The 26,588-nt window shown below is 38.9% G+C and overlaps 1 protein-coding gene across 1 annotated transcript in view; it reads left to right on the top strand.

The window, feature by feature from the left end:
• Positions 1–26,588, top strand: part of LOC134527438 (zinc finger protein basonuclin-2-like) — a 523,318-nt gene that overhangs the window by 464,284 nt on the left and 32,446 nt on the right. The window contains exon 4 of the mRNA XM_063360158.1: positions 23,864–24,099. Coding sequence (XP_063216228.1) covers positions 23,864–24,099 — 236 coding nt within the window. The remainder of the gene's footprint in view (positions 1–23,863; positions 24,100–26,588) is intronic.

Raw genomic sequence — 26,588 nt, 5'->3', positions numbered from 1 at the left:
TAAAATTTTAGTGATCTTTTTTTTTATACAATTTCAGCTCTCAACACCAATGATTATAAATTTTAGAAATTATATTTATTTATTTCTGAAGTTATAGAGTTTTACAGGTTTTTGAAAATTTTAATTTTAGGCAGATATATTTTATTATTTGAAACAATAAAACTCCTGGTGTATTACTGTTATGTGTATTTTTTAATTACTCAAGGCGTACTCAAAATAAAACAACTTAGGGAGAAAATTGCACACAGTTTGTTAAATACTTTTAAAACATTTATTTTAGGGAAAATTATCTTTGAATTGCCCAAATTGTAAAATGCCAGTGTTATTTAGTTTCTCACCGGCTTAAGTCAAGAAACGGAAATGTGTAACAACCAAGTTGCTGCCAACTGTGACGCAAATCGCGAACCAAAATTCACAAATACAAAGTGAAGATTTATAGTATTAACTAACTGTTTGATAAATTTCAACAAGATTTGCGGTATTGTAATCAAATTCCTTATCGAATATCAGGTCCAAAGCTAGGGTTTAGTATTTTTTCAAGTCTTATTCGCTTTATCGGAGCCGTTTCATTACATAGTTTAACGTGTAGTTCTGCTATTCAAATGGTTCAACAGTCAAAGTACCTGCTCCGGCAGCGGATTCTATCGGCGGGTCCGGAAATTACGTGTTATTCGTGTCCATAAATGTAGTTGAATACACTATTTGCGTATATTTTTCACGCTCCGAATTATTTTAATGATATGTACGTTAAATTTCGTGTCCGAGTGACAAGTGCATTTGCGACACGAGAACACAAAAATTTGCTCATTACCGATGTTAGATGTTTTTAAATCTCTGGCAAGTACAGAAAGATGTACGATGTAATATCAGGAAATGTGGTCGAATTTAAGAAAAAGACGTATCGCCTGAATTTCGTCACCGATAAAGACGACAATAAATACTTAAAAAAAAAAAAAAAAAAAAAAACTTGTAATTTCAAACAGAGTATAACCGTTTTCGACGTTTCCATTGTAGTGATCGCTTTTTTTTCCTGAGCCGCTCGCGAAGATAGCGAATGAACGCTGTTGTGTGGCGAGCGAGTCAAGGCTTGGACGGTTTCCTTACACCTCGGCTTTGCGTTACTCGCTCCTGACTGGTCAGCCCGACCGGCGGCACGAGCCCAGTGAAGGGTGCGCGCGGTCGTCTGGTGCTAAGCTACAAGGCTTAGCTCTCGGAAAGCACCGGAGTGAGTGAAACGTGTTATTTTCAGCGCGAGACCGACACAGCTGGCGCCGTTCGCCTGGCGAACAACGGCCACTTTCATAATAACTTTTGTCATTTTATTGAAAAGGCATTGTTGGAGAAGTAATTAGGCTACAATTTTTTTTTTTGGGATTGGGTGTCAAGTTTTTAACTCGGGCATGTGTGTAGCATTTGGGATACGTCAGTTTTGAAGTACCTATACTATCGTAAAAAGCCCTTCGGCTTAGGAAATAGGGTCATTAATTATCATCTAAAATAAAATAATACATGAACGTTGTAATTCAATTAGAACACACATGTGAAAAAAATTATGCTTCACACCAGAAAAAAATTATGGTAAAGTTAAGGAAGAATGTCAATTTTTAAGCATTGAATGAGTTCCGAACTAATATACCTACACTCTAAAAAAAAATTTGTACTTTTACAAGGGAATTTCTTGGAAACCCTGTTGCCAAGGATATTTCTTGCAAAACTACAAGGCACAGCCTTGCAAAATCGCACATCGTACAAAGCTCTGCCTTGTAGTTTTACAAGAAATATCCTTGGAAGCAGGGTTTCCAAGGATTTTTCTTGTAAAATATACAAAAATTTCTTTCAGTGTACTCATTTGCCTTCTTCAGCTGTTTAAAAAGACCGTTGACTATTTTTTTACTTGAAGTGAAATAAAGAAATCTTGAAATTTCTTATTTCATATTACAGACTATTTTTACTCTGTATACACTGAAAGAAATTTTTGTATATTTTACAAGAAAAATCCTTGGAAACCCTGCTGCCAAGGATATTTCTTGTAAAACTACAAGGCAGAGCTTTGTACGATGTGCGATTTTGCAAGGCTCTGCCTTGTAGTTTTGCAAGAAATATCTTTGGCAACAGGGTTTCCAAGAAATTCCCTTGTAAAAGTACAAATTTTTTTTAGAGTGATATAAAGACGCTTTATGTTTGTTATTATACTGATTTTCCTCGCATTAATTTGGTGGTATTAATTCGTTTCTAACGTTAACTCTGTCCAACTTTATGCTCCGCAGTGCTTTTTTTTTCTTATCCGCCATTTAATATAACCGTAATAACTGTGTATATTATAATTTTGTATAGTGTCATTTATTTGTCACTCTAAAAAAAATTTGTACTTCTACAAGGGAAATTCTTGGAAACCCTGTTGCCAAGGATATTTCTTGCAAAACTACAAGGCAGAGCCTTGCAAAATCGCACATGGTACAAAACTCTGCCTTGTAGTTTTACAAGTAATATCCTTGGCAACAGGGTTTCCAAGGTTTTTCCTTGTAAAATTACAAAAATTTATTTCAGTGTAGGGGTTTTTTTTCTTCGTGAATCCTGACCTTACATAAGGAATCTGTTTCCAAACGTAAATTTAAAGTTTAACCGCAAATTTGGTTCCGCACAGTTCTACGATAGTTTGACCAGATTTTTTAGTTCACTTGAAAATTACCACATACGGTTATACATTTTTTTTTGTACTTTTACAACGTTATTTCTTGGAAACTCAGATGCCAACGATGCAACTTGTAAACTTGCAAGCCAGAGCTTTTTATCATTTGAAATTTGACAAAGCTCTGCCTTGCAGTGCCATCGTTGGCAGCTGAGTTCCCAAGGATTTCCCTAGTAGGAAGTACAAAACATTTTCACAGTGTATATGGCTAGTCCCAACCAAACTATAACAGTAGAAGTAAACTCGTCACAAGGGGTAAGTCAGCCGCAGATATTACTAGCTCTTTCAAGGTCACACGGAAATCGAATATAACAACTACTGGAAAGAAAATAAAAGACAATGCACGCAGGGTTGTTTTCGTTGAAATGCTTCTCGAGCAGGAAAAAAAAAAAAAAAGAGGGTACAGTCGGACCAGGCAGGGAGGCGATTTTTCTCGGCCCTTTTTACTGGGGTGAGGGGAGAAGAATAGAACGCGCTAATTTGGCAACAGTGTCTTTCCCCGGGGTGTCGCCCTCAGGTATCCTTGTCCCGCAGCCACCGGCGGCGCCCTTTGAAGCGCCTCTGAAGGACCCGACCGCGGAACGTATCGCTTGTCGGCAAGAGGGGGGGGGGGCGTATCCAGGGGGTCCTCGGTCCTGCCACCCTCCGGAGGTGCCCATAACTCCCGTGTCAGCCGGCGCTAGGCCGACACCCATGGCTGGATCTGTCCTTGAGCCGTGCCGACGAATAGCAGTCCCGGTTTGTATTTTTCTGCAAAACAGCTACGAATACTTCCAGCATAACAAAAATACTCAGTATTCAATATAAATATAAAAACTTGTATAACTCAATTATTTTACTTAGTAAAATCATCGAAATAAAATTTTAATTAAAAATGTAAATCAATAAATATGCTGAATGTTTGTTCTACTTTATTAATTTTAATTTATTTATTAAAATATAATATAATGATTTATAATACAAATAAATTATTCATACGGGAACACATATGAACACACTTGAACATGTTTATAAACACAATAATCCATTACTAATATTCACAATAAATAAATGTTTTTAAAGATAAGGATCTGTATTCTATTTCAATCACTAAAGCATTCGATTTAAAAGCCCACATACAATATTATTTTTATGTATCTTTTTTTTTTTTATCCTGCGAAAATGTCCTTGAATTGTGCGCGCACATCGTAAAAATTCACTCTAATAATTTTTTTTCATAACGGGTGTGAAGAAGTATATTCCCAATTCAAAACGTAACGCTTTTAGGGTCTAATAGATGGGCAGCTTGGATATTTCTTCGTACGCGAGTAAAAAGCTTTGTACATAAACTATTTCAAAGATACACAGATTCATGTATCACTTTTTTTTTGTCACTGGTATATATTGTGTTACGTAAGATACTGAACAGCCAAGTGTGGTTTAGGGGGAGAAAATCAAAAGAGAAAATATATTTTCTCCTTTCACTGTTATTTATATTAGAAACTTTACCGTTCAGCGTTGACATACCTATAATTTGGAGTAACAACACGTTACATGGAATAAAAATTATTTTATTTACCCCTTATTATTACATTAAATTATTTACGAAAGATGCATATTTTGCGGTGATGGGTTTGTTAAACAATGTTCAATCAAAAATTATCCTGTCGCATTGTGTTTCATATTTATTTATTTTTATTTAATGCACATGTGCTCAACTCCAACATCAAAGTTGTACCTTTATCTATACCAGCCTCTATAAACGCTTTGGCAGCAATTGCCCGAGGTTTCTTGGCCTTTTGGGTTTCTCAGCCGCGTCATAAAGAGTGAAGAGATCACAAACGTTTCGATCGATAATTGGAGTCAGCATCATCAAGGTAAACAGCCTCCTATGTGTAGTTAGCGACTGTGATGCGGTCTCGTCAATTTCGACGGGTCTGAAACAAAAAAAAAGCCAAGGAACAATCTACCACAAGTCTTACGTTTTCGACGGCATTTTTCTTCTTCCCCCCTGCGATGAAACTGCCGCCGAAGATAGTGAGAAATTCTGACTCAACCTGTAAATATTTTGCGTGTATTTTTTTTTTTGTGTCGTAGTTCCAGGACCCCGCGCGTGAAATCGGCCGCGGTCGGTCCACGTCACGCCCCACCCTCCCCCACCCTTCCACCCAGACAGCGCGTGTTAACCGCTCCGCCGGCTACGAGACGCGCAAACAAGCGTGCGCGCCCAGAGAAATAAAAACAAAAATGAAATATACCTTCCACGAGGCGCTTGTGTTTCGCGCTGGTGGCCTTCTTCTCCCACCGTTATTCCCACGAAACACGGCACTCGCGACCTTAAGGCCCCGCACCATCTTTCCCATCTTTTTGCTACAGTTCTAACTTTGAACTATCCATCCCAATTTTTTCTATACCTTTTGTTGCAACTACATGTTTACCAACTGCCTCTATTCTGTAAGCGCCGCGAGGAAATAACTTATTATTTCACGCGGGCGACTATACAACTCTCGTGATAGTCACACCAGCTCACAAAGAGTTGACCTCAACAAGTGGCCAAAGCTACGTCCTACACCAATGTCGAACCAGAGAAATTAGCACGTTAGCTTTATCGCAAGCGGTATCGAAATAATTGTTTGAAATTGCAATATGGCGCCGCAGCGGTGTCACAGGTGGAAACGTAAGTCGAGGCGATGACTCATCCGGAGTGTAACCAAAATTGTAACGTTTAGGATTTTGCGCACTCGTGTGTGTGTGGGGGGGGGGGAGGGTGGGGGGGGGGGGGTTGGAGGGGGGGAGAGATGAAGAACAAAGCATGGAGAGTCAAACACGTGAAAGACCTTTTGCAGTGGCAATGTTGGCTACCAGTGCAAACCTCCATACTGTACCTACTTTATGTATTAATTTAATTATTTATTTTAGGTTCAAGTGATGCGTTGATATTTTTGTTTTAACTTTCAAGTATACTTTCCTAACGTGAGTTTTACTTCGCGTAGCGGCTACGCGACCGATTTTTTTTTTACAATTATTCTACACATCTGTCATGAAATATTTCGTAACTTGGACTGTGCAATAAAAGTTAACTTGTTTGTATTATTCATCTGAGGGAAACAAATCAAATAAATCTAAATCTATGGTGCGTGGTAGTGACGAAATGACTCCAATGTAACTTGCCTGGCTTATCTATAGAGAAAAATAAAATGTCACGAAGCATAACATGCAACGTCTATAAATGAAAAAAACTATAGGAATTGCGAATTAACAATAAATTTGTGCCAAACAATGTCGCAAGATTTTTTAAATTATTTCGCGTCTATAAAATATTAAATGTTCGTCAAACGTTAAACATAGCCTAAGTAAGCATTTACTCATGGCAGTACCTTGAAAACATTCAACTGAATTTCTTAACAAAACTAGACAAAAGTATGGCACTGATTTTTGTTACAATCTCTGCAACGAAAATATTACATGGTTACTGGTTTTGATATAAACAGATACATGGTCTCTCACTTAACATTTAACAGAAAGTATGTACATTAAGTTGTGGCTTGTTAAAAATAAATTTTAGATTTTGGGTTGTTATTCACACTTCATAAAAGGATTTTATCCTTAATTATTTGAATAGTAATTTTTACCAAGCTTATATTTAATTCTTAATATATTTATTTAATTATTATTTATTATTATAAGAATTCCATTTACATTTTTGTATTTTTAATCCATATTATGGACTGAAACACATAATTTTACTTTGAATGTTTTGAATCAACCGTCTGTATATATAGCCGCTGTAAGATTATTTAATTTCAAAATATTAATAATCAAATATTTAAACAGAATTTTGGAGGGATCAATTTTTATTTATTTGTTCTATATTTGTGAGTGATTTCCTGACTTCATAAAACTAAAGAGTTTTACTACAAAGACTACATACAAACGATTAATTAAACACTGGAAACAACTTGATAAATATTTCTTAGTTCATGCAAGTATTTAAATATAAATCGCCTTTAAACGTTCTTAAAGCCATAAATTGAAATATATTGAATTTATGAAACAACTGATTAATAGTTAAATGTAGTTATAATTTTTTTTCGTGGAAAATAGAAAAAAAAACGAGACTATAGTAGCAAAAATATATTATGATCGAGTAAAATAAACGTTTCTCATAAAAAAATAAATGAATCAACAAAACTGATGAGTTGTGTCTCATCTACAGTTAAAAATACGTTCGAGTTACTACTACTACTACTACTACTACTAGTGTGATTTATTTATTGTCTGTTCCGTGATGTTCGCTGGGTTGTCCTACAACACTTCTGCCGCCCGTCGCGGCGCCACGGTTCAAAGCGGTCGGTGGAGTCATGGGAAGAGGGGGTGGGGGGAGCTCCCTCAAATCCCCCTTTTTTCCCCCTTCAAAAATAACCTTATAGGGGCGGGCGCCCCAACGGTCGAAGGCAAGAACGTAGAATCTTGGTGACACCGAGGAGGGGCCTCTATACCTGACGGCGAGGCAGAAAATAAGAAATAAAACACACACACACACATATATATATATATACATACATGTACCTTCAGCAGCGGCTATCTGTCGCCTACAAAGGCAGGGAATGCCCAAAAACAAGGTCGTAAAAATAATGGCGTGCCACACTCCGTGCAGCAGGTATACCCGCAAGGTTCCTCCGGGTGGTTTCGAGTTTACGACACACAGAGTTTCGGCTGAAAAGGGAGTAAAAAATATAAATATATATATATCTTGGTGTCAAAAATACAGCGGCAATTAGTTGGAAATTCTGTAGACCCATTCCCCCCCCCCCCCCTGAATTATCATACCTGTCCTCGAGCTAGTATAACTCGTCCCTCCCCCTTCTCCTTTCACCGACATATGCGCGACAACCGTATTTTGAGTTTTACTGCTTCGCCGAAGAGCTATAAATAAATAAATATATATATTTTTTTTCGGACTTAAAACAGTCCGCAGGAGGCTCGGGTAAACACACGCTGCTGTTGTTTACGTTCTACGGACACGAACCTGCGAGCACGCACCTCGCTCCTATTGTGTAACTTATAAGGGCGACGCCGGCATGATCGTCTGGTGACCCACTCACTCCTACGAGCGAGGCATCGAGCAAGGCTTTCCCGCGTTGCGCTGCGTGCAAGGTATGTGTCGTGTTTACTTGTCTCAGATTTCACAGTACCACTGGTGCTCAAGGTCATAACCTAGTTACTTCAGTGTTTGCCATTTTAAGGGAGTCAAGCCTCTATAAGGAAAATTAAACCTCTATATGGAAACTGACCCCTCCAGTTTTTTAAGGAATGAAATGGGAAATTGTCCTTCAAAAAGGAAAGCTTTCCCTCGAAATAGAGAAATCGTTAGTCATTTTGAGGATGATGAGTCTTTTTGAGAAATTTTATAGAAATTTTCTCTAAAATCCAAGATGGTGTTAAGGATCCTTGACCCCTATCTACATCAACAGCATAATCATGCTTTAAATAGTATATTTTATATACTGCTCTTAACGAAATACAACAAGAAATTTTATTTTCATAATTCTTATTACAAATATTCCTGATTAATGTTTACGAACACTAACAGTCATATGATGTTGTTTGCAAAAACTTCTGTCAGAACAACAGCTGCATAAGAAAAATAGTAGATGATTAGTACTACTATTGTAGCTGTCAAACCGAGACAAGTTACATGGCACAGACAATAGCTTTAAACATTTTTAAGTAGTGGATGGTGTTTTTGGGAAAGTAAAGTGCAGCACCCTATTAAATTTGGTAGAAAGCTTGACTTCACCATTAGAATGTCAGGTAATTGAAGTTTCAGATGATTTAATTGTTTATAAATTAAAAGAACATTCAGAAATTGGCAACTTGATCCTCAAAACTTTAACATTGTTTCTCACATTATTTCACGTAGATACTCGCTGGAATTGAATCGATTTGTTGTAAAATAATCCAGGCTATTTCGAACACTTTCCAGCACGATTCTCTTCACTAAGCTGTAACTACAGACGTTAATAACAAAAATTCGCTCACGGCACACACTCGTGTCAGCAGGCGGAACTTCATTCGATAAAACACATCAGCAGAACTTTACTTACGTACACGGTCCGACCGTCCCTGTGACCTTGAACAAGTTGTGATTTACCAAACCTTTCACAGCACATTGAGGCTCCCGCCTGCTTGAGTGTTAGACCTTTTAAAATCTTAAAACTCTGTGTCAACTGCCATGCTTATTTTTTAAAGTTTTTTTTAAATTATTAATGTTATTTAAATGCAATGTCTAAGATTTTAAATCGACATATCCCTTGCATTTCTTGATATGCCACAAATATGTTCAACATATATTCACGTAGTGTAATACCTGTATCATGGACGTAAACAGTGATTAAGTCTTCGTAATTATCATCACTGTAATAATAGTTTTTGTACTTTTACAAGGATAGTCCTTGAAAACTCAGTTACCAAAACTATCGCTTGTGAAATTGCAAGGCAGAGCTTTGTACCATTTGGAATTTTACAAAGCTCTGCCTGGCAGTTTAACAAGTGATATAGCAGGCAACTGACATTCCAAGGATTTTCCTTGTAAAAAAGTAAAGATAAAATACACTGTTCACGTGCGCAACTTTCTACACACATGCTATCAAGTTAAAATTTTAGAAATAGCTTTTAAAAAAAGAGTGATGACAAAACAAGCGAACAATTAACATGGGCCGTGAGAGCGAGCCTTGGGCTTACTTCGCTCAACACTTTGTGCGCCGCTAGAAAAGTTGATGAATTTTAAAGCACAGAAATGATTAGCTACTCTGCGTATCTTAGTAGTTTGTGGCCAAGGCAATACGAGCAAATACACTTAGAGACTAACCCCGACAGCTCTGTACTAACAAAACAGGCAATAGTGCGAAAAAAAAAAAAGCTAGCTGCAAGTGTGACTATAAAAATATTTTATAGATAAATCTTTATATAATATATTATATTTTCTGGTACCAACCATTCACTTTCTTTTTTAAATAAATGTTAAGCTTTGGAGGTTTAATTCCCACAAATAAATATGTCCAATTTTAAAATAAATTTTCCTAAGAGATTAGAAGGTTACTTTCGTCGTCATTATGACGGTACCACGTGTGGTAAACTGCTGCAGTGTTCGTACCGACCAAACCGTCTGCCATCTGTCAGACTGACGTGATAACAAGACCAGGTTTTCACACTAACATCTTGGAGCTCTCCGGTATTGGTCTCTAGCGTATCTGGCACGAGCTTTTCCTACCAAAAAAAAAAAAATTATATTGCCGATTCGAGCGGCACATGGTGAGGGAAATCCGCGAATCAGCCCGCAGAGCGCGACTGTGGTGATTGTTCCCTGCTGACCTGACGTGATAATCGTCGAAGAAGCGCCGCGCTGGGGTACCGGGGCCACCGGAGACCGCGGGGGTAATTACACGTCCCCGCGAGGCGGCCGGTAAGGAAGAGCGGGTTGACGGTGGGTGGGGGGGGGGGGGGCAGAGAGGTTACCTGGCCGCCCTCATACATCACGACGAAGTCGAGGACGGTGAGGCATCCGTCAAGAAGAGGCGTGGCCCGCGCGCCGGGCCTCCTGGGGGGGGGGGGGGGGGAGAGAGGCAAGAGGAGCGGCGAGGACTCGCCATCTCCCCGACCTACCTCTTCCACGACTTGGCCTTCCCCCTTCCCCTTCCCCGACAACGCTTAATGACGTGGGTCCGGGGCGCATGCGCCACCCCCTGCGGGTTCGGGGCGGAGAAGCATAAAATTCGCGACGACGACCGCGCAAACGCCGACGTTTGTCGGCGCCGGGACCTCCAACTCTTCTTCCCTCCCCATTTTTTTTAATGCCCCCCCCCCCTCCACCCATTCCGAGGACCTTCGACGTATGTACTCCCCTACTCCAGCCGCCACCCTGCACAGCTCCGCCAGGAATCGCCAGCGTCGTCCGGAGAAACTAAGGACCCATCACTCAACAATCAGTACACAGTGTCCGGAACTATGAACGTGGTATGCGCGTATCGCGTCAACTTGTGAGGTTTCCCACGAATTATAGTAAACGATAGATTTGTAGTTTTCGTCTTTCCTTCAGAGTATACTCACGCATCAAATTAAAAAAAAATAAAAATAATGCACTTGGGTCTTTCAGTATTTGCCAGTGATGTGTAACTTTTAACCTCGAATTAATGTGTTTTCATGTTAAAAATACACCTATAATATGAAAATGAGACACCAAATTTACGCAGGATTCTTTAAAATCATGCTGAGCGTGGTAAATTTACGAAAATTGATTTCAAAAGTAGTTTCAGCACCCGCCGCTGCCGGAGCAGCTACGTTGACTAACGAATCGGTCGATTTTTAGAGCGAAATTTAAAACTATACAATAAAACGGTTCCGATTAAAGCAAAAAAAAAATTTAAAAACCCCAAAACCCCGAACCTGCTTATTGATAAGGAATTTTATTACACTACTGTTCATCTTGTTATTATTCATTAAATAACTAGGTAATTCAGTAAAATTTCTGTTTGACTTTGTGAAGATCCGCCACAGATGGCAGCACCGTGATTACACTTTACGTCCTATGTGACTTCCGTTCCATTCACGAAATTACTCTTTCCAAATTCCGTATAGAGTAAGTTAAGATGTTACACATCAAAAATCAAAAAGTTTAACGGGCCCTGGATGTATTTATCCCCTAACTGTGGACAGCTCCAGGAGTCAAATGCTCTGGGAATATCTTGCGAACCGTGCACCAACTTACGTCTTTAGCACAGAGCCGCCAAGCTCAGCGCAAATCAAGAATAAATTACGGCTAAAAGTGTATGTCCCATTGCAGTCTAACCGGATTCAACGTTTACACTTTTTGAATGGCTGAACCTAAAAAAAATAGATATGTTGCATACTTTTCGCATAATAAGCTGGAAAATATGAATATAAAATATTTTTGTGCAGTATGGATACGGAGAACCACATGGAATAAATAACTGAAGGCAAAGCTGGTAGCTGCTGCATGGTATGATTTAAATTCTTTAAAAATATATACATTATTTAAATTTATTAAAAATTGTATGATATTAAAGACCAGGTAACTTTAATTTTTTTTTCCTGAAAGAAATAAACCAGACCCTATTACGCCAGTAAAATTGACTTAAAAACCTAAAAAGTTACAGTTTTATATTCCATTTCATTCTCCGTATCAATACTGCACAAAAACGTAAAAATGCAATTTTCCAGCTAATTATGCAAAACGTTAGCGCTGTACATTATTTCTTCAGTCACTCAAAGAGTTGGCAAGTTTAACCTTGTGGAATGTAAATAAAAAAAATAATGACCTACGACAGGACATACCCCCTACGACAACAAGGACGACAAGGAGACGGACGCATGGCCCAATACGATAATGTAGCGTTGACGGAATGCATTGAAGGGAAAACGGGAGGAACCCGGGAAAACCCAGCTGAGGTAGTTTCAGTGGAAACACCTTGGATACATAGTACAGAATATACCTACGTGACCACATTTTTTTCCGACTACGTTCGTAGGGTGTCGTAACTGTTGCAAAATTAAATTAGTAAATACATTAACAACTTTTGTAAACCACGTTATGTTGAGTATTCGATAAAAAATGATTTTGGTTTCTTGTGTCTCATACTCAGCAAAGACTTACTGTACTTTGTACACGGGTCAGTTTACGGCGACCTGACACCCTCCATGATTGGCAATTATTTAATAAGTAGCAATGTTATCAGTAATATCTCTTCTGTGTCCACGCGTGCGATGAAAAGACCTCTCTTAGATAGTGAAACTCAAGACCTGCATGACGAAGGCTGGAGAAAAGCCTCAAACGCCTTATTTACGACTTCCTCGGCCAATTGCTTCAATGGGCTAGCGCGCCCTTTTCAATTACCTCACTATTTCATAGTTGGCGCGAAGGGACAGTGTTGTGACGTCCTGAAGTGGTCAGCGGCCGCGCAGGAAGTGACGTCACAGTCGCTGGAAACGATTTGATGCGGGCGCGACGGACACAGATCCAATTAGCGCTGGAAGAAGAAGAAGAAGCAGAAGCAGAAGAAGCTTCACAAGGCCAATATCTCAGAGAGAAGGGCTTGTGAAAATACAGCCCTGTTTGATATAGCACAAGCATTTATGTTGTTGCTACAGAGCTCGTTAAATTCTAATTTATCATCAGCAGAGAGCTTTCTTTCCTTGAAGCTCGTACGAAAATAAAATAGTAATAAGTTTTTTTAAAATATATTATATCTAAGTACGGTAAAATGAATTATTTAAATGTTAAATACGAAAATATATAACGATCATTAGTTGCAACTAAATAGCGTTTAACAATTTATTTTTTTACCTGAACTAAGCAACCAGATACACGCCGCAAATTATCTGCTCTCTGAAAAATGTTAAGTACCAAACCTATACATAAAATACATTTTTTTTTACTAATTGTCTAATGCTTACTTAATTATAAGTTCGTTTTCTATATTTAAACAGCTGTGTAACACACGTTACTTAATTTCTGTAGACCCATTTTGAATAAGTGGTTGGTTTGGGTGATGTTCCGAATCTTCCTGGGCCGAATACATTGGTCAATTTGAACATTTTGTCCTAGTCGGTTTCCTTCGGTAGCATAGAAAAATAACACTCGTGATATATATTACGTTTCCTGTTCCCGTTTCAAAGAGGTAAATAGAAAATAACGGACGTGGTGGTAGGAAGCCAAGAAGACAAGAGACAAAATATTGATCACTGCTGTCTGTTAGCGACCGGCGCTTTTGAAAGGTCGAACGCACGGATTCAATTATTAGCATCTTTTTTTGCCTTACAGGATAAATAAATATTATTTATTTTTCGCAAGTTAGATGAATGTTCAGGACTTATCAGCGTTAATAATTTACACCGAATGAAATAAAAAAATCGGATGAACATTAATTTTGGCGCTGTACATTTACTGCGTTCTGGTGACAACTTTACAAATCAGTAGATTCGGACATCGGATGTCACAATATTGTAGACAGGGCTGTTTTCGTGTGACTGTGCGAAGTCGCGGACCGTCCACAGATTCGGACTGTTTGCAGACGGGCTTTGAAGTGCGGGTGAATCGGCGCTGCACGACGCGTCTGGAATGTACTTATTCCGTCATCCGCCAGGGGCGCACGGACGCGGTGACGTCTCTCCCGCGAGAGCGACCACGGCCTTCGAGCGGCAGCAAAGCCCTCGGTTCTCAGGCTTCCTTCACCCACGCCCGGCGGTGGAGCAGACGGAGCGCCCCCCTCCCCTTTTTTCCCCGAAGGTCGGCGAGGCAGGTATACAGAAGAGACCGGGCCTTCGGCTAAGTGCAGGTTGTCGTAATGAAATAAACTGTCGCCGTGATCCGGCGCGCCACGTAACAATAACGAGGACGCCCGAGATTCTCTAACCCCTCTCCCCTTCCCCATCCCCCCTCCAGCACGGCACTTTTCCTGTCCGGCCCCGCCAATCATAAACCTCCCTCGCGGACCAACGCTTCCCGGGACCCGTGCGGCCGCTGCATCAAGTTTTGATGCGGTGACAACTCAACGTTCACGTATCCAAACATACCTAATGGCAATTTTTTTTCCTGATCTAATTATTTGCTTGGGAGGGGTCTGGGTTATGGAATACTCTTGGTGGGGTCCCAGGCCGAAGCCTTTAACGTGCGATAATGCTGGGTTTTAGCCATGGCAATATTTGATGCCATGACTAACTCCCCTATCTAGGCTATAAGTAGTTTAGTTGGGTCCAGGTAAAACCTGTATAGACACAAGGAAAACCTTGGGCTGATTTATGCGGGGTTAAACAATTCAATCATTAAGCAGGCATGTTCAGTACAGGACAAGAAGGTCCAGGAATAAGAGTTGGTCAGTGGCAGAAAATTTCAATCATGCCATTCTGCATCCGCGATCCAATGATCTTATCCCAAGAACGATATATGGAGCATTTCTCTAAACTTTGCGCCAACACATACGTACTGTGACCACGATCTTCGCTAGAAAAAATGTTCTAATTTTATGCGATGATGCTGCTATCTCTAGTATTTTTGCCTTAATAGTATAGAACGTCTGCTAGAATGCGTTGGAAACCAGTTTCTAGCCTCGCGCAGGGCACCGGTTACTTAAAAGTTTGCCGATTTATTTCCTTACTAGGATTTGGTTTGGACACCATCTGGAATACGGCCCGCGAATGAGTTTACGGTTGCATCCCAACAAGGCAGTGCTGATTCGCTACCTTGCCCGAACGTCTTGGAGTACCGCCCTCAGATGCACTTTTCAAATATCTCCTGGTCTGAATGTTCATTTAAGGACATTTTTCAGAATAATCTGTGGCGTGCGCTCTACACTTACCTTTTCTGTCCTCTTTAGACTATTATTGGTGACGTTTTAAATCATGTAATGGATGATACTAACGTATACAGTTTTACGGGACACTTTTCTCGTGAATCCATGGTATATGCCCTAAATTTTGTTTGGAAGATAGTCACATGCATGGAAGAGGTACCAGATTAGTATGGCAAGTTGTCTGTATAATCATGTAGGTAAAAAAAACTGCCATTACTCCTTTAGGAAAGGGATTAAAACTTTGATTGTCGATCGCTCATATCCGGGACTCGACATTTCCTCGGAGTGATTCACGGGAGGGATCGTCCTGTGCTGATGCCGGCGGCCATGTCACTCCCCGCCCAGTTAAACGCCGTATCAGCAGCTCATTAAAGATTTAAAAAAAAACAACAAAGGGGCGGAATGGGTTATTCCCTACGTCATACCGGGAACATTAAAAAAAAACACGTTCGCGGAAATCCATCGCCTTCCGACAAAGCAGTGCTCCAAAGCCGGTTAGGTATTAGTTCCAGTGAAGCCAGGCGACTGTCGCTGGTATCAATTGCGCGGCAAGAATATAGACATCACGAAAGCTGCTTAAGTACACCTACTCGAGCTCCGCGGATAGTGCAGACGAGTTTGGAATTGATAGCAGCTGCTTTGCAAGGTTCTTGTTAGCCGGAAGATAATGAGTGCAGAACTCATAGCTAAATAAGATTAATTATCGCTTGCTAAGCTGGAAGTATAGTTTTACACAACAACGTTTTGGATTGAAGTAGCTTGGCTTCTGGGTTGTAGCCGTGTCCTTGGCGAATAATTCACCGACATTTCGGTTGACATCGCAGTCTCCAGTACGTAACTGCTCCCAGATGATGGCAACTGCAATGTCGACCGAAACGTCGGTGAATTATTCGCCAAGGACACGGCTACAACCCAGAAGCCAAGCTACTACAGACAATGGCCGTGAAAGCCTGCGAACATTATTAACATTACATGTTATATATACTTTCAATTTAAATTATTTATTTAGTGTTAAAACTTTTGTTTTTATTATAATTCTAAGCAAATAATCTTTTCGAAATAACTTTGCTGTAAATTTAATGACTTTTATTTTGTTGCTTTATTATTATTTAACAAATTTTTAGGAAGATGTTAAAAATTGAACTATATTTTTTATTAATTTTTTTAATTCATAGGAATATCAAAATATATTTCTTTCAAATTAAATAAATACAACAAATGCCTTTCCTACAATTGACGCAGAACTTCAGAATATTTTAAGTTTTGAGTACATTGTAAGCTTTTAATATTTGAATAAGCACATAAACACACAAATAGTGTTTTTTTTGCTACAGTAAATTTGTAAATTGATAAATAAACGTGTTTCTGGGGCAGGATATTGGTTAAATATTCATTGCCCAAAATGTTGGTATAATAAACATAAAATGCATTGTTTGTGCTGTATAAATTTTATTCCGTATATTGTTTCGGTGTGAATAAAATTGCCAGATTTTCTCGCAATTACGTTTAAAACCAATCCGGTATTGGTCTGGAGAGTATTTGGCCGTGCCTAGACTATCCTAAAAGGCTTAACCATACATGGCATACAAAAATAGACTGTTTGATTTAAATCAATATGTTGGACACAAACCATTGCTGGATTACACTGTATTTCATAGGGAAAACCTGACGAACGGGCAAAGAAAGATGAATACTAAAAACACATAGAAACCATCAGCCAGTTTGTGCCTGATGACGGGAACATATCTTATTTCCCGAAACATCGCAAATGTTTTGTCTTAGGAAACCTACTGTGTTCGTCTGTTCTGTCATCGTTGTGTTTCTAGAATAAATTTCTAATTTCATCGCTGTCCATCGCTGCATTTTCAATTTTCGTTGTGCTGTCCATTTTATGTATTAGTATCATCGTTTGCCAGTGGTTGTTATTTGTTTTTGTATTTACTGTTCTTACAACTGTTTCATCGTTGTCAGCCCACTCTATTCTTGTGTGCTTTAATATTGTTTTAATTCTTTCCACGGAATTCTGTGTTGTCTACAATAAATTTAACACTTGACATAAGCTGATATTTTTTTTGTGTGATTGCGAGGTTATATATTTTTTCTCCGTTATTCAGGTTGTCTCTTATGAAGTATGACCATAATAATGATTTCAAACATTGCAATATTCATTCAATGAAAGTATGAAATAGGCAACTTTCACCTTGCTTCGAGCATTAGGTATAACATTTTCCGCAATAATATTTTACTTACTCTACGTGGTTGACGTTATTACAGCTTAAGGTACCCACCTAGTCAGGGATTTATTTGTGTTAGTTAAGCGGAGTGATAAGTGCGACGTTCGCTGATGCTTCTAGCGCTGTATCGCCTCTAAGAGCGGAGTTCGCAGTCTTCTCGTCATATCGCGGATGAAAGAAGATAAAGGTGTCATCCAAGTCTCTTTAGTGTTTTCAAGAATCTCTACCGGTTGTTTCATGCCTAAACATTATTCTGAAAACGCGTTTGAGCCATTTTCGCTATTCTAAAAATACAGATTAGAAACTAAATAAGGAAACACAACTGATCATACGCCTTCAGCGCAAATACTTACCGTAAACAGACACCACTCGGATGTCTTGAGCAGTTTTCAAATCCCGTGGTTTCACCTGAAAACCGCGTGCGTGGCCGAGTAGGCAGGGGCCTTAACAAGACGATGGCAGAGGTAGACAACTACCTTAACCGTTGTGGTCTACCGCACCGCGACCACTGGTTGGTTCTGGTGTTTGATCGTGCCCGGCCTGTCAGGCCTACTCATAAATCTCGTGCCACCGAAGGTTATACGAAGATGCTTTCCTGAAACTAAAATTTCACCCGAGAAGCCAAGACAGAAGGTCGGCTTTGTGAAAATCGCTCGCGCCCTTTCTTCCTACCGTTATATAAAAAAGAACACGATGCCGTGAAGATAAATAGATCAAAGAAAATATTTTTTTCTTAAAAAAATTAAGCGGCAATATTGTTCTGACCTGAAGGAATTGACATAATACGAGAATTAAATTTTAAAAAAATTAAAAATTTGAATTTTTGTAAATCTCGCATGGCACTTCAATAAAAAATAAGGTTGACGTTCACATTTTTCTTCCTACAAGGTTGTGTGGTGGGATATAGTTTGTGTCACCTGAATCTTCTGAAATTTGACAGTACCCATGGAACTTTTCGCAAGTGTCACTTGCAAAGAATCACACACTGTTGTTTGCTTACGAAACAGTAACAATCAAAACAATTTTTTTTAAGGCTGACAAATCAGCAGTGGCGGAAGGACACATAATCCATTTGTAATACTTTGGGAGAACTGTCAAATTTGAGACTATGGTGCCTAACTAACTTAAAAGTCCGGTCAGCGACACAGCCCACCAACGAGAGCTGAAATGATGATGCAGGAGGGAGGGTTCTCCGGCCCTTTCGCCCCCTCCCTCCCGCCCACGCGTGTTGCCTCGCGGTCCAGCGGGCAGTGTGAACTGTCTTGTCTTGGCCGCGATTACGGGAATTATTTGTCACTGGAAGCAGCGCGCCCGAGCTGCGCTGTCGGATTATTCGTGAATTAGGGGCAGAGGAGTGACACTCCCCCCTGCGACATGAGCATATCTGCATCACGCGTAATGCCTTTAGGGAGAGAGGGCACGCTTCGAACTTTTTCCATCACAAAGTTAACATTCAGAATTTGCACGGTAATGTTAAGTAGGGTCTAGTCGGATTTACAAGGGTATGATAGAATCTAATAGGGCTAAGCAATGTCTAAAGTTGGATCTGGCAGGGTCTAGTAGGGTTTCATTGGTTCTAGAGGGGTTTAGAAGTGTGGTAGGGTTAGACGGATCTGGTAGTGACTAGTAGATTTAGTAGGTTGTATTGTGGTATTGTAATTTATGGTTGAGTAAATTAGAGTTAAGTAGTGTTTTTAGGGTTTAGAAGAGGCTAGCAGGGTTATTAGGGTCTAGTAGGGTCTAATAGTGTTTGGTAGATTATTATATGGTTTTGTAGCATCTAGTAGGATCTATAATGGTCTGATAGAGTTTAGTAGAGTTTGTTGGGTTCTAGTGAAATCTGGTTAGTTGACGTAGCAGGATTTAGTAGTGCCCAGAAGGGTATAATAGTCTAGGAGGGTTTCGTAGGGTCTAGTAGGTTTTAGTAGGGTATAGAAGGGCTCTTGGTGGCTGTGGCCGCTAACACCTCACGCTTATACGGCGAGGGTCATAGGTTCAATCCTAGAGTCCCGGCGTGACTCATATTTATGAGTACCGAGTCTCTACCCGAGTACTTCGCGTGCATTAGTGCGTGACGTAAATTCCTATAGACAAACTCTATACGTATAGTTTCTTCTGGGAAACAAATTATATATTTCTATGTGATTTCGGAATAAATCTATGCTATTACCGGACGTTATTGCAGTTATATTAACGAATTGAACTGCCTTGAAATAAGCTACACTCAGTAAAATTGGGAGCTTGCTAAGAAAATGTTTGTTTCCGTGCGTTAAATGCAATGTATCCTTTAGTAGTCTTACAAACGTGTCCACCCACACGTGTTTTTAAGGAAATTACAACAGTCAAATTATAATCGCAGTAATTTTAAAATACATAGTTGTGATTGGAGCGAGTTCTTTATTTTTTTAGATACGCTAGAGCCAGGGTATTTTGTTCCTCGCGTGATAATAGAATATGAAGTGTAAGTTATCCCTAACTCCTAAAAATGACCATTTAAGTTGGAACCAGTTATGAACTGAGAGAATGTCAAGTGAATTGCATTCAACATAATTAATTGCAATGTAAATAAAAAACGCGCAATATTTTCTTTCCTAAACTATTTCATGAGAAAGAAATTTACAATCCCTTAACATGGAAGTTTATACTTTTCTGTCGAACCTAGAGAATGGACGAATTGGGATTGTGTGGATTTTGTTAGAGTGGCGAAACCTTACAAGTTCTGATACGGAACGAGGCAAAAGTGAGACTTGGTAACAACCAAAATATCTGGACCCAACAACTCACTGTGGCTCGATATGCGATTTTTAAATAACCACATCTTCAAATGAAAAGAACTCATTTGAAAACTCTCTTCTTAGAAAAAAATTATTCCTACAAAATATTTTATTTCAAAACTTTATAATAACAGATTTGATAAAGTGATATGTTATCGACAGTTATTGTAAAAGTTATTAGGGCAAAGGTGACGAACAAATTTTAACCACTTAGTATTTGGCGATGCAACGCATTGTTTTAAAATAACCTCATGCCTGGTCTTGCAACAATTGCAAAACGAATAATATTTTTTTAAAGAAGTGAAAGCTTCCTTGTGTGCATCACGTGGTCGTTGTGAACAAGACTTAGCGATTGAGCATATGATTTACCCCTCTAAATCACGTAATACTAAATAAAAGAGGTATGTTTAAGTGGTATTAAAACCCAAGGTATTGGGTGTTTCCATTTTTTTGTTATAATTCTAATTTTTAACAATTTGTACCAATTATTTAGCATGTAAAGTCATAAATCGTATTTCCCAGGCCTAATACGCGTCACGAGGAAATAACTTATTATTTCACACCGGCGACTACAACCAGTGTGCAGGTGTTGATTTTAACAAGTAGCCAATAAGTCCTATGTCATTTGGACGCAAAAAAAAAATTAATTCAGAAGCTTTATTGCAAGCAGTGCAAATCGTTTGAAATTTCCAACTGGTGAGGCCCAATACCCCTTTAAGTTTGCTTATTTTAGGACTGCCTATATTGTGTGTTGCAACAGTAGGCCTACGCACATTCTCGTATCTAATGAGAAGAAAAGTAACGTTTATTTTGTCGTTTCTGCGTGCTGGCCTGCGAATAACACGATATATTTGGAAAAATTTGACAGCAGAAAAAAGGGTTAATTTGATCGAAAACACTTTTTTCTGGATCCCTTACAGATTTACAAAATCGCGCACCGTTAATATTTCCGCCTATCTTCTCCAACTCCCCCATTTAGATGTTGCCTTGCGCGAACAGTGTAATAATTAGTTTGAGGTTCTCCCGTGCACACAAAATCGGACGATACTTCCCCTCTCGGCAGTTTATTGGATAATGTCCGGTGCCTGCATGCCTACACGCATGGGCACTTTAACCTGATGTGGCCTGGGCGACACAGAAATATGCCGCGTAATTAAATCACCTTCACAACCCTAATAGCGCGCGTGTACTGTTTTTCTTCTTTATTCGTCCCACTTCCTACACGCCACGCGGAAAAAGGCCTGGTTTTTGTGCCTCACGTTGCTGTAGGAAAAAAAAAATGTGACAAGATTGACGGAATTTGACAGTAACTATGTTAAACTCGGTTATTATTCCCGGAAATTTTCGTTGGACGAGTAACACGTACATTGAACTAAAACAAATCACAATGTTTGTATTAACATACGCACGCACCGTGAGGTATAATCTCGTAACTGAATCAGCTGAACTTCAGTGGACAAATTTTGCTAAGCAAAGTTCTGATATCTCTGACATTGATGTTTTTACAATCTGGTTACAAATAAAAGAATTTGGCGTTTTGACAACAGGAAACACTTACATACTAATCAATAAATACTAAAATTTAGTGATCTACGAATAGATTTTTATATTTTACAATGTCACAATTTGCATAACATTAAAATTCTCGTCAAAAAAATATTTTTACATAAGTCAATATAATCAATGTACCTTATTTAAATATCAATTAGGTTTTTCTTAATAGCCTATCTACCAGCAATTCTAATCCATTTACACATAATCTATACAAGAATAAGTTGGATGATTTCAATACTCTTTTACAAATTTCAATTAATATTTATTTAATTATCGCCTTGTTAATAAACTTGTTTAAAGTTTAACTAGTACGTGGTTTGAGAAAGTTTTCACTGATTTATGAGCGATTTTAATTTGTATTTTTGTGGTCTTGAACACTTATGTTTAAGTCGTTCTTGTTAGATATTATTCATTGGACTTGAATGAAATTTTAAACAATTGGAAAATGTTTCAACGTTCTGAATTTAGAGTATAAGAAGTTATGTAAAATTTGGGGATTGATAAAACCTATTAGGCCTATATATAATGCTAATTGCTCAAGTTAATAAGGTGTGGAATGTAACATCGTATTAAGGCAAAGTTCCAATTAAAAAAGGTTTTTTTAAGGGCCTTATCTTTTGTTCCTTCTTGGTTGTCCGCTGGAACCAAACTGCACACGCCATTCCACGGCTCAATTAGCGGCTAATCACTTCCACCTGGCGTGAGAGTTGGTAACTAGCTCCGTTAAACGTTAAATAGCAGAGTGGACAGTTTAAAAGTTTTAAATTGCAGATATTATCAAGGAGCGAACTCTACTTAGAAGTGACTGTTACTAGAATTGGCTAATCAGAAATTGAGAATGAATACACCAAGGTAAAGATTGGTTTGGCTTTACAAAATGTTTGTTTGGAAAGTGGCATCATAATGTAGATTCTAAAAAAATTATTGTAACGTTTCTTAATATAAGTTGGAAGTTATTATCCCATACAATTGTACAGGAAATTTACAATCAAAAAAAGGTATCTCCTATTTTTTATCTCAGAAATGAAATAAATCCGTATAAATTTTACCATATTTGTGTGGAAAATTTCCCGTAAAACCGTAATGGTTAATAACGTGTTCATAAAGGAAAACAATTCTTAAAGTGTATCCTTAATTTTTCTGAGCTTACTACAAATTAAAAAAATATAATATTTTTATTTTTATTTTAACATAAACTAAATCAATATACTTTGACATATCTTGTTCAAGATAATAAATGATTGAGCATTGAATGTTTATGCAAATAATATAATACTTGGTGTAATATTAATTTTAAAAAGGAACTACACAAACAAACGATAAAAAAATATATTTTAGGTAAATATACATGTAAGAATGTACTTATATTATCACACATTAAAATATTGTGAATATTCTGAACGACAATATCAAAGAAAAATATTATTATTATCACCAATTTTAATTAATTTGAAATAAAAATTCATTTAAACTGCGCTTGGTCAATATTTTTGTGTATCTCGTTTAGATTTATTTCAGTCAAAACTTTAACAATAAACCATATTTATTGTGTCATATATATATAAATATGTATATATAAATTCTACAATTATAAAGCCTAAATATTCTACTTTTAATGTAAATGTTTTTGACAGTTAGGTACTTCTGGTGCAAAATTTTCTACTTTTACCAAAAATTTCTTTGGAAACCAGTTGCCAAGAAATAGTTTGGAAATACTACAAGAAAAATATTGTAACTTTATACAGAAAATTAAATAGTTTCTTCGAAATTGTCGCATTATTTTATATTTTAATTGATGTGTCATTCAAGGAATGAATTTTTTTAAAAACCTGGAAAAGATTATCGAATACTCAAAAATTTGACTTTATTAAGCTTTATTGTGTTTACTAATGTGCACAGTTAATACTGGAAAGATATTCAGAGAACCGTTTATGTACAAATAACTTTGACTACTGGAGGTACTGGCACACCACAAAGCATAAATGCACAGGTAAAATTCCGAGCGCAGTATTACTGCGAACACTATTTTGTATTGATTTAGTTGTTATCATAGAAATGAACAAATTACATGAATATTTATGTTCCATACACAGTGTACAGATGTAGACCATTCTGATATCGGTATTTGGTCTTTCACGGCTCCCTGAAACAACCATGTTGTTGGGATGGTTCCTGCAACAGCCCATTGTCGACGTCCCTGTTGCGTGTGGTTGTGTTATGGCTGAGGAGAGGGTCGACGTCCCCCGGGGTCTCTCTTGTCCACAGCGCTCGACAAGCTGGGGTTCCGCCACCTGTTCGGCCAGAGCCCCGTGGAGCCGGTGCAGCCCAACGTGGCGTTCGACATCGCCTCTCTCGTGCTGTACGGCTGCCAGGCGCTGCCCATCCGCCTCAAGATACTGCTGGACCGCCTCTTCTCCGTGCTGCAGCGCGACGAGGTGCTGCAGGTGCTGCACGGCTTCGGCTGGACGCACGAGGACTACGCGCGCGGGTACATCCTCCAGGTGAGGTCCTGACACATCTCCCCGCTTCCTTCCCGAGGTGACATCATCCAGGTGAGGTCCTGACACATCTCTTTGCCTCCTTCCCGAGGTGACATCCTCCAGGTGAGGTCCTGACACATCACCTTGCCTCCTTTCCGAGGTTACATCCTCCAGGTGAGGTCCTGACACATATCCCCGCCTCCTTTCCGAGGTTACATCCTCCATGTGAGGTCCTGACACACCACTTTCCTCCTTTCTGAGGTGACATCCTCCAGGTGAGGTCCTGACACATCACCTCGCCTCCTTTCCTAGGTTACATCCTCCATGTGAGGTCCTGACACATCTCTTTGCCTCCTTCCTGAGGTGATATCCTCCAGGTGAAGTCCTGACACATCACCTTGCCTCCTTTCTGAGGTTACATCCTCCAGGTGAGGTCCTGACACATCTCTTTGCCTCCTTCCCAAGGTGACATCCTCCAGGTGAGGTACTGATACATCTCTTTGCCTCCTTTCTGAGTTGACATCCTTCAGGTGAGGTCCTGACACATCACCTTGCCTCCTTCCCAAGGTGACATCCTCGAGATGAAGTCCTGACACATATCGCCTGCTTCCTGAAGTGACTACCTCCAAGGGAAGTCCTTAAACATACCTCCTCTCATCCTGCCACGGGCAACATTTCTAGGCGCGGTCCTGACACATATCTCCTCTCCTCCTGCCTCAGACGATATCCTCCAGGTGAGGTCTTGAAATACATCACCTCTCCTCGTGCTTCAGACAACATTCTCAAAATTATGTCCTTACACACATCTCCTCGCCTCCTGTCTCAGGTTTTATCTTAGAGCTAAGATCCTGACACATATACTCACCAGCTTATTGTTGTGACATCCTTAACGTGATGTCTTACCACATTTCCTCTTTATCTTCTCGGTCCTGAAGCAATATCCTTCTCGTACATGCCCATTTAATACCCCCTCTTTTTTTCAGGTGACATAATATAAATTTACCTTTGACACGTACCTGATTTCCTTCTGTCAGGGGACAGGCTGTATAATTGAGGTGAAATGATGAGACACATATCATCTCTTTCGTCTTCGGTAACATCTTCCAGGCGAGGACACAAAACTACTCTCCTCCCCTTTTGGTTACACACAGTTGTTATGGTACTGATTCACATTTATTATATCTTTTCCTTTAGGCCACGTCTTTATTGTGTAATTTCACACGCCTCATCTACTCCAAATTATGATGTAACATAATAGTTCCTGTGGCTGCTACAAAATATTTTTAAAAAAAATATGTGTATATGAACAGTGTTTAAAGCAAAATATATAACCACGTACTATATTTTTATGTTAGTGGTAACTTAGTTCGCTGCAAAATGTTGTCTTCTCTTAGAACACGTTTGAACCTGTATATTTTTTCAGGTTATTAAATTTATACTTCTAATACGAGGTTCACATGTTAAACGTTTTCGTTACTTTCTAACGCTTCCGGGAAGGGGGGGGGAGAAGAGAGGGATGGCTGATGTGTGATATTTCGATGGCACGATCCACGAATATTGCTCGACGGTGCAGGATTTCTGATGATGGTTACTGAAGCCAGCAGCGGCAGCGTATGATATTATGGCTTTAGCCAGGTACGATAACGACAAATTGCAGTACAGTTGTCTAGATCGCGTTTAACATTACTGCCATCTATCAGAATTAGGCGAAACCTCCCGCGACCATTGACTGCGGTATACCCGCTTACGGAATTTTAAATTTAATTGAAGTTAAACTTTACCAACCTTACTTATAATATCACTCCAGTACTTTTATTATTTTATATTTTATATTTAAATGCAAATAAAGTTAGTTTTTTTCTTCTAACACGCGTACATTAAATACAGAACCCATTAATTTTGGCATACGTGTCCGGTAGCTTCAAAATTGTATTTATTTTAAAGCTTTTTGTGGACTTGTACTAAATTTCAAGAGGATTAGAAATAGAGGCAAATTATTTGTTCCTGTTGGTGTCCCCCCCGGCGCCGGCGCCTGTGCCCCACCTTGTAGTGCCTTGCAGCACCGGACAAGGTGCGAGGTCATCGACGGCGGGGATGGGGCGGCCCACTAGGGAACGACCAATCACCGCGGCGTGGGTCATGGTCACCACGTGGCTGTGCATGAAGGCACTGAAGAGACTTAGCACAACCCAGCTTTTACTAAAAATACACTTTATATAAGTGAGCGACTTTGTTCTTTTAACACTCTACATAGGCTGTTTGGTTCGAGTTTTTGTTAAAAATGTAATTGACATCAACGTACATACATACTAAATTAAAAAATTCTCATTCTTTCAGTTTTCAGCTGATGATAAAATACGAAACATTTGAACATTTGCTCTGAAAAAGGACCTACATTTTTTTGGTAGAATTTTTTTGGTTTATTATATATACACATATATATATATATATATATATATATATACATACATTAACAGGACAACAGAAATCAACGACAATTCCATTACCGA

Source organism: Bacillus rossius, chromosome 1, assembly GCF_032445375.1.
Source record: "Bacillus rossius redtenbacheri isolate Brsri chromosome 1, Brsri_v3, whole genome shotgun sequence".
Taxonomy (NCBI): Eukaryota; Metazoa; Arthropoda; class Insecta; order Phasmatodea; family Bacillidae; genus Bacillus; species Bacillus rossius.
The sequence above is the reverse complement of the archived record's forward strand: the minus strand, read 5'-3'. Positions and strand labels throughout refer to the sequence as shown.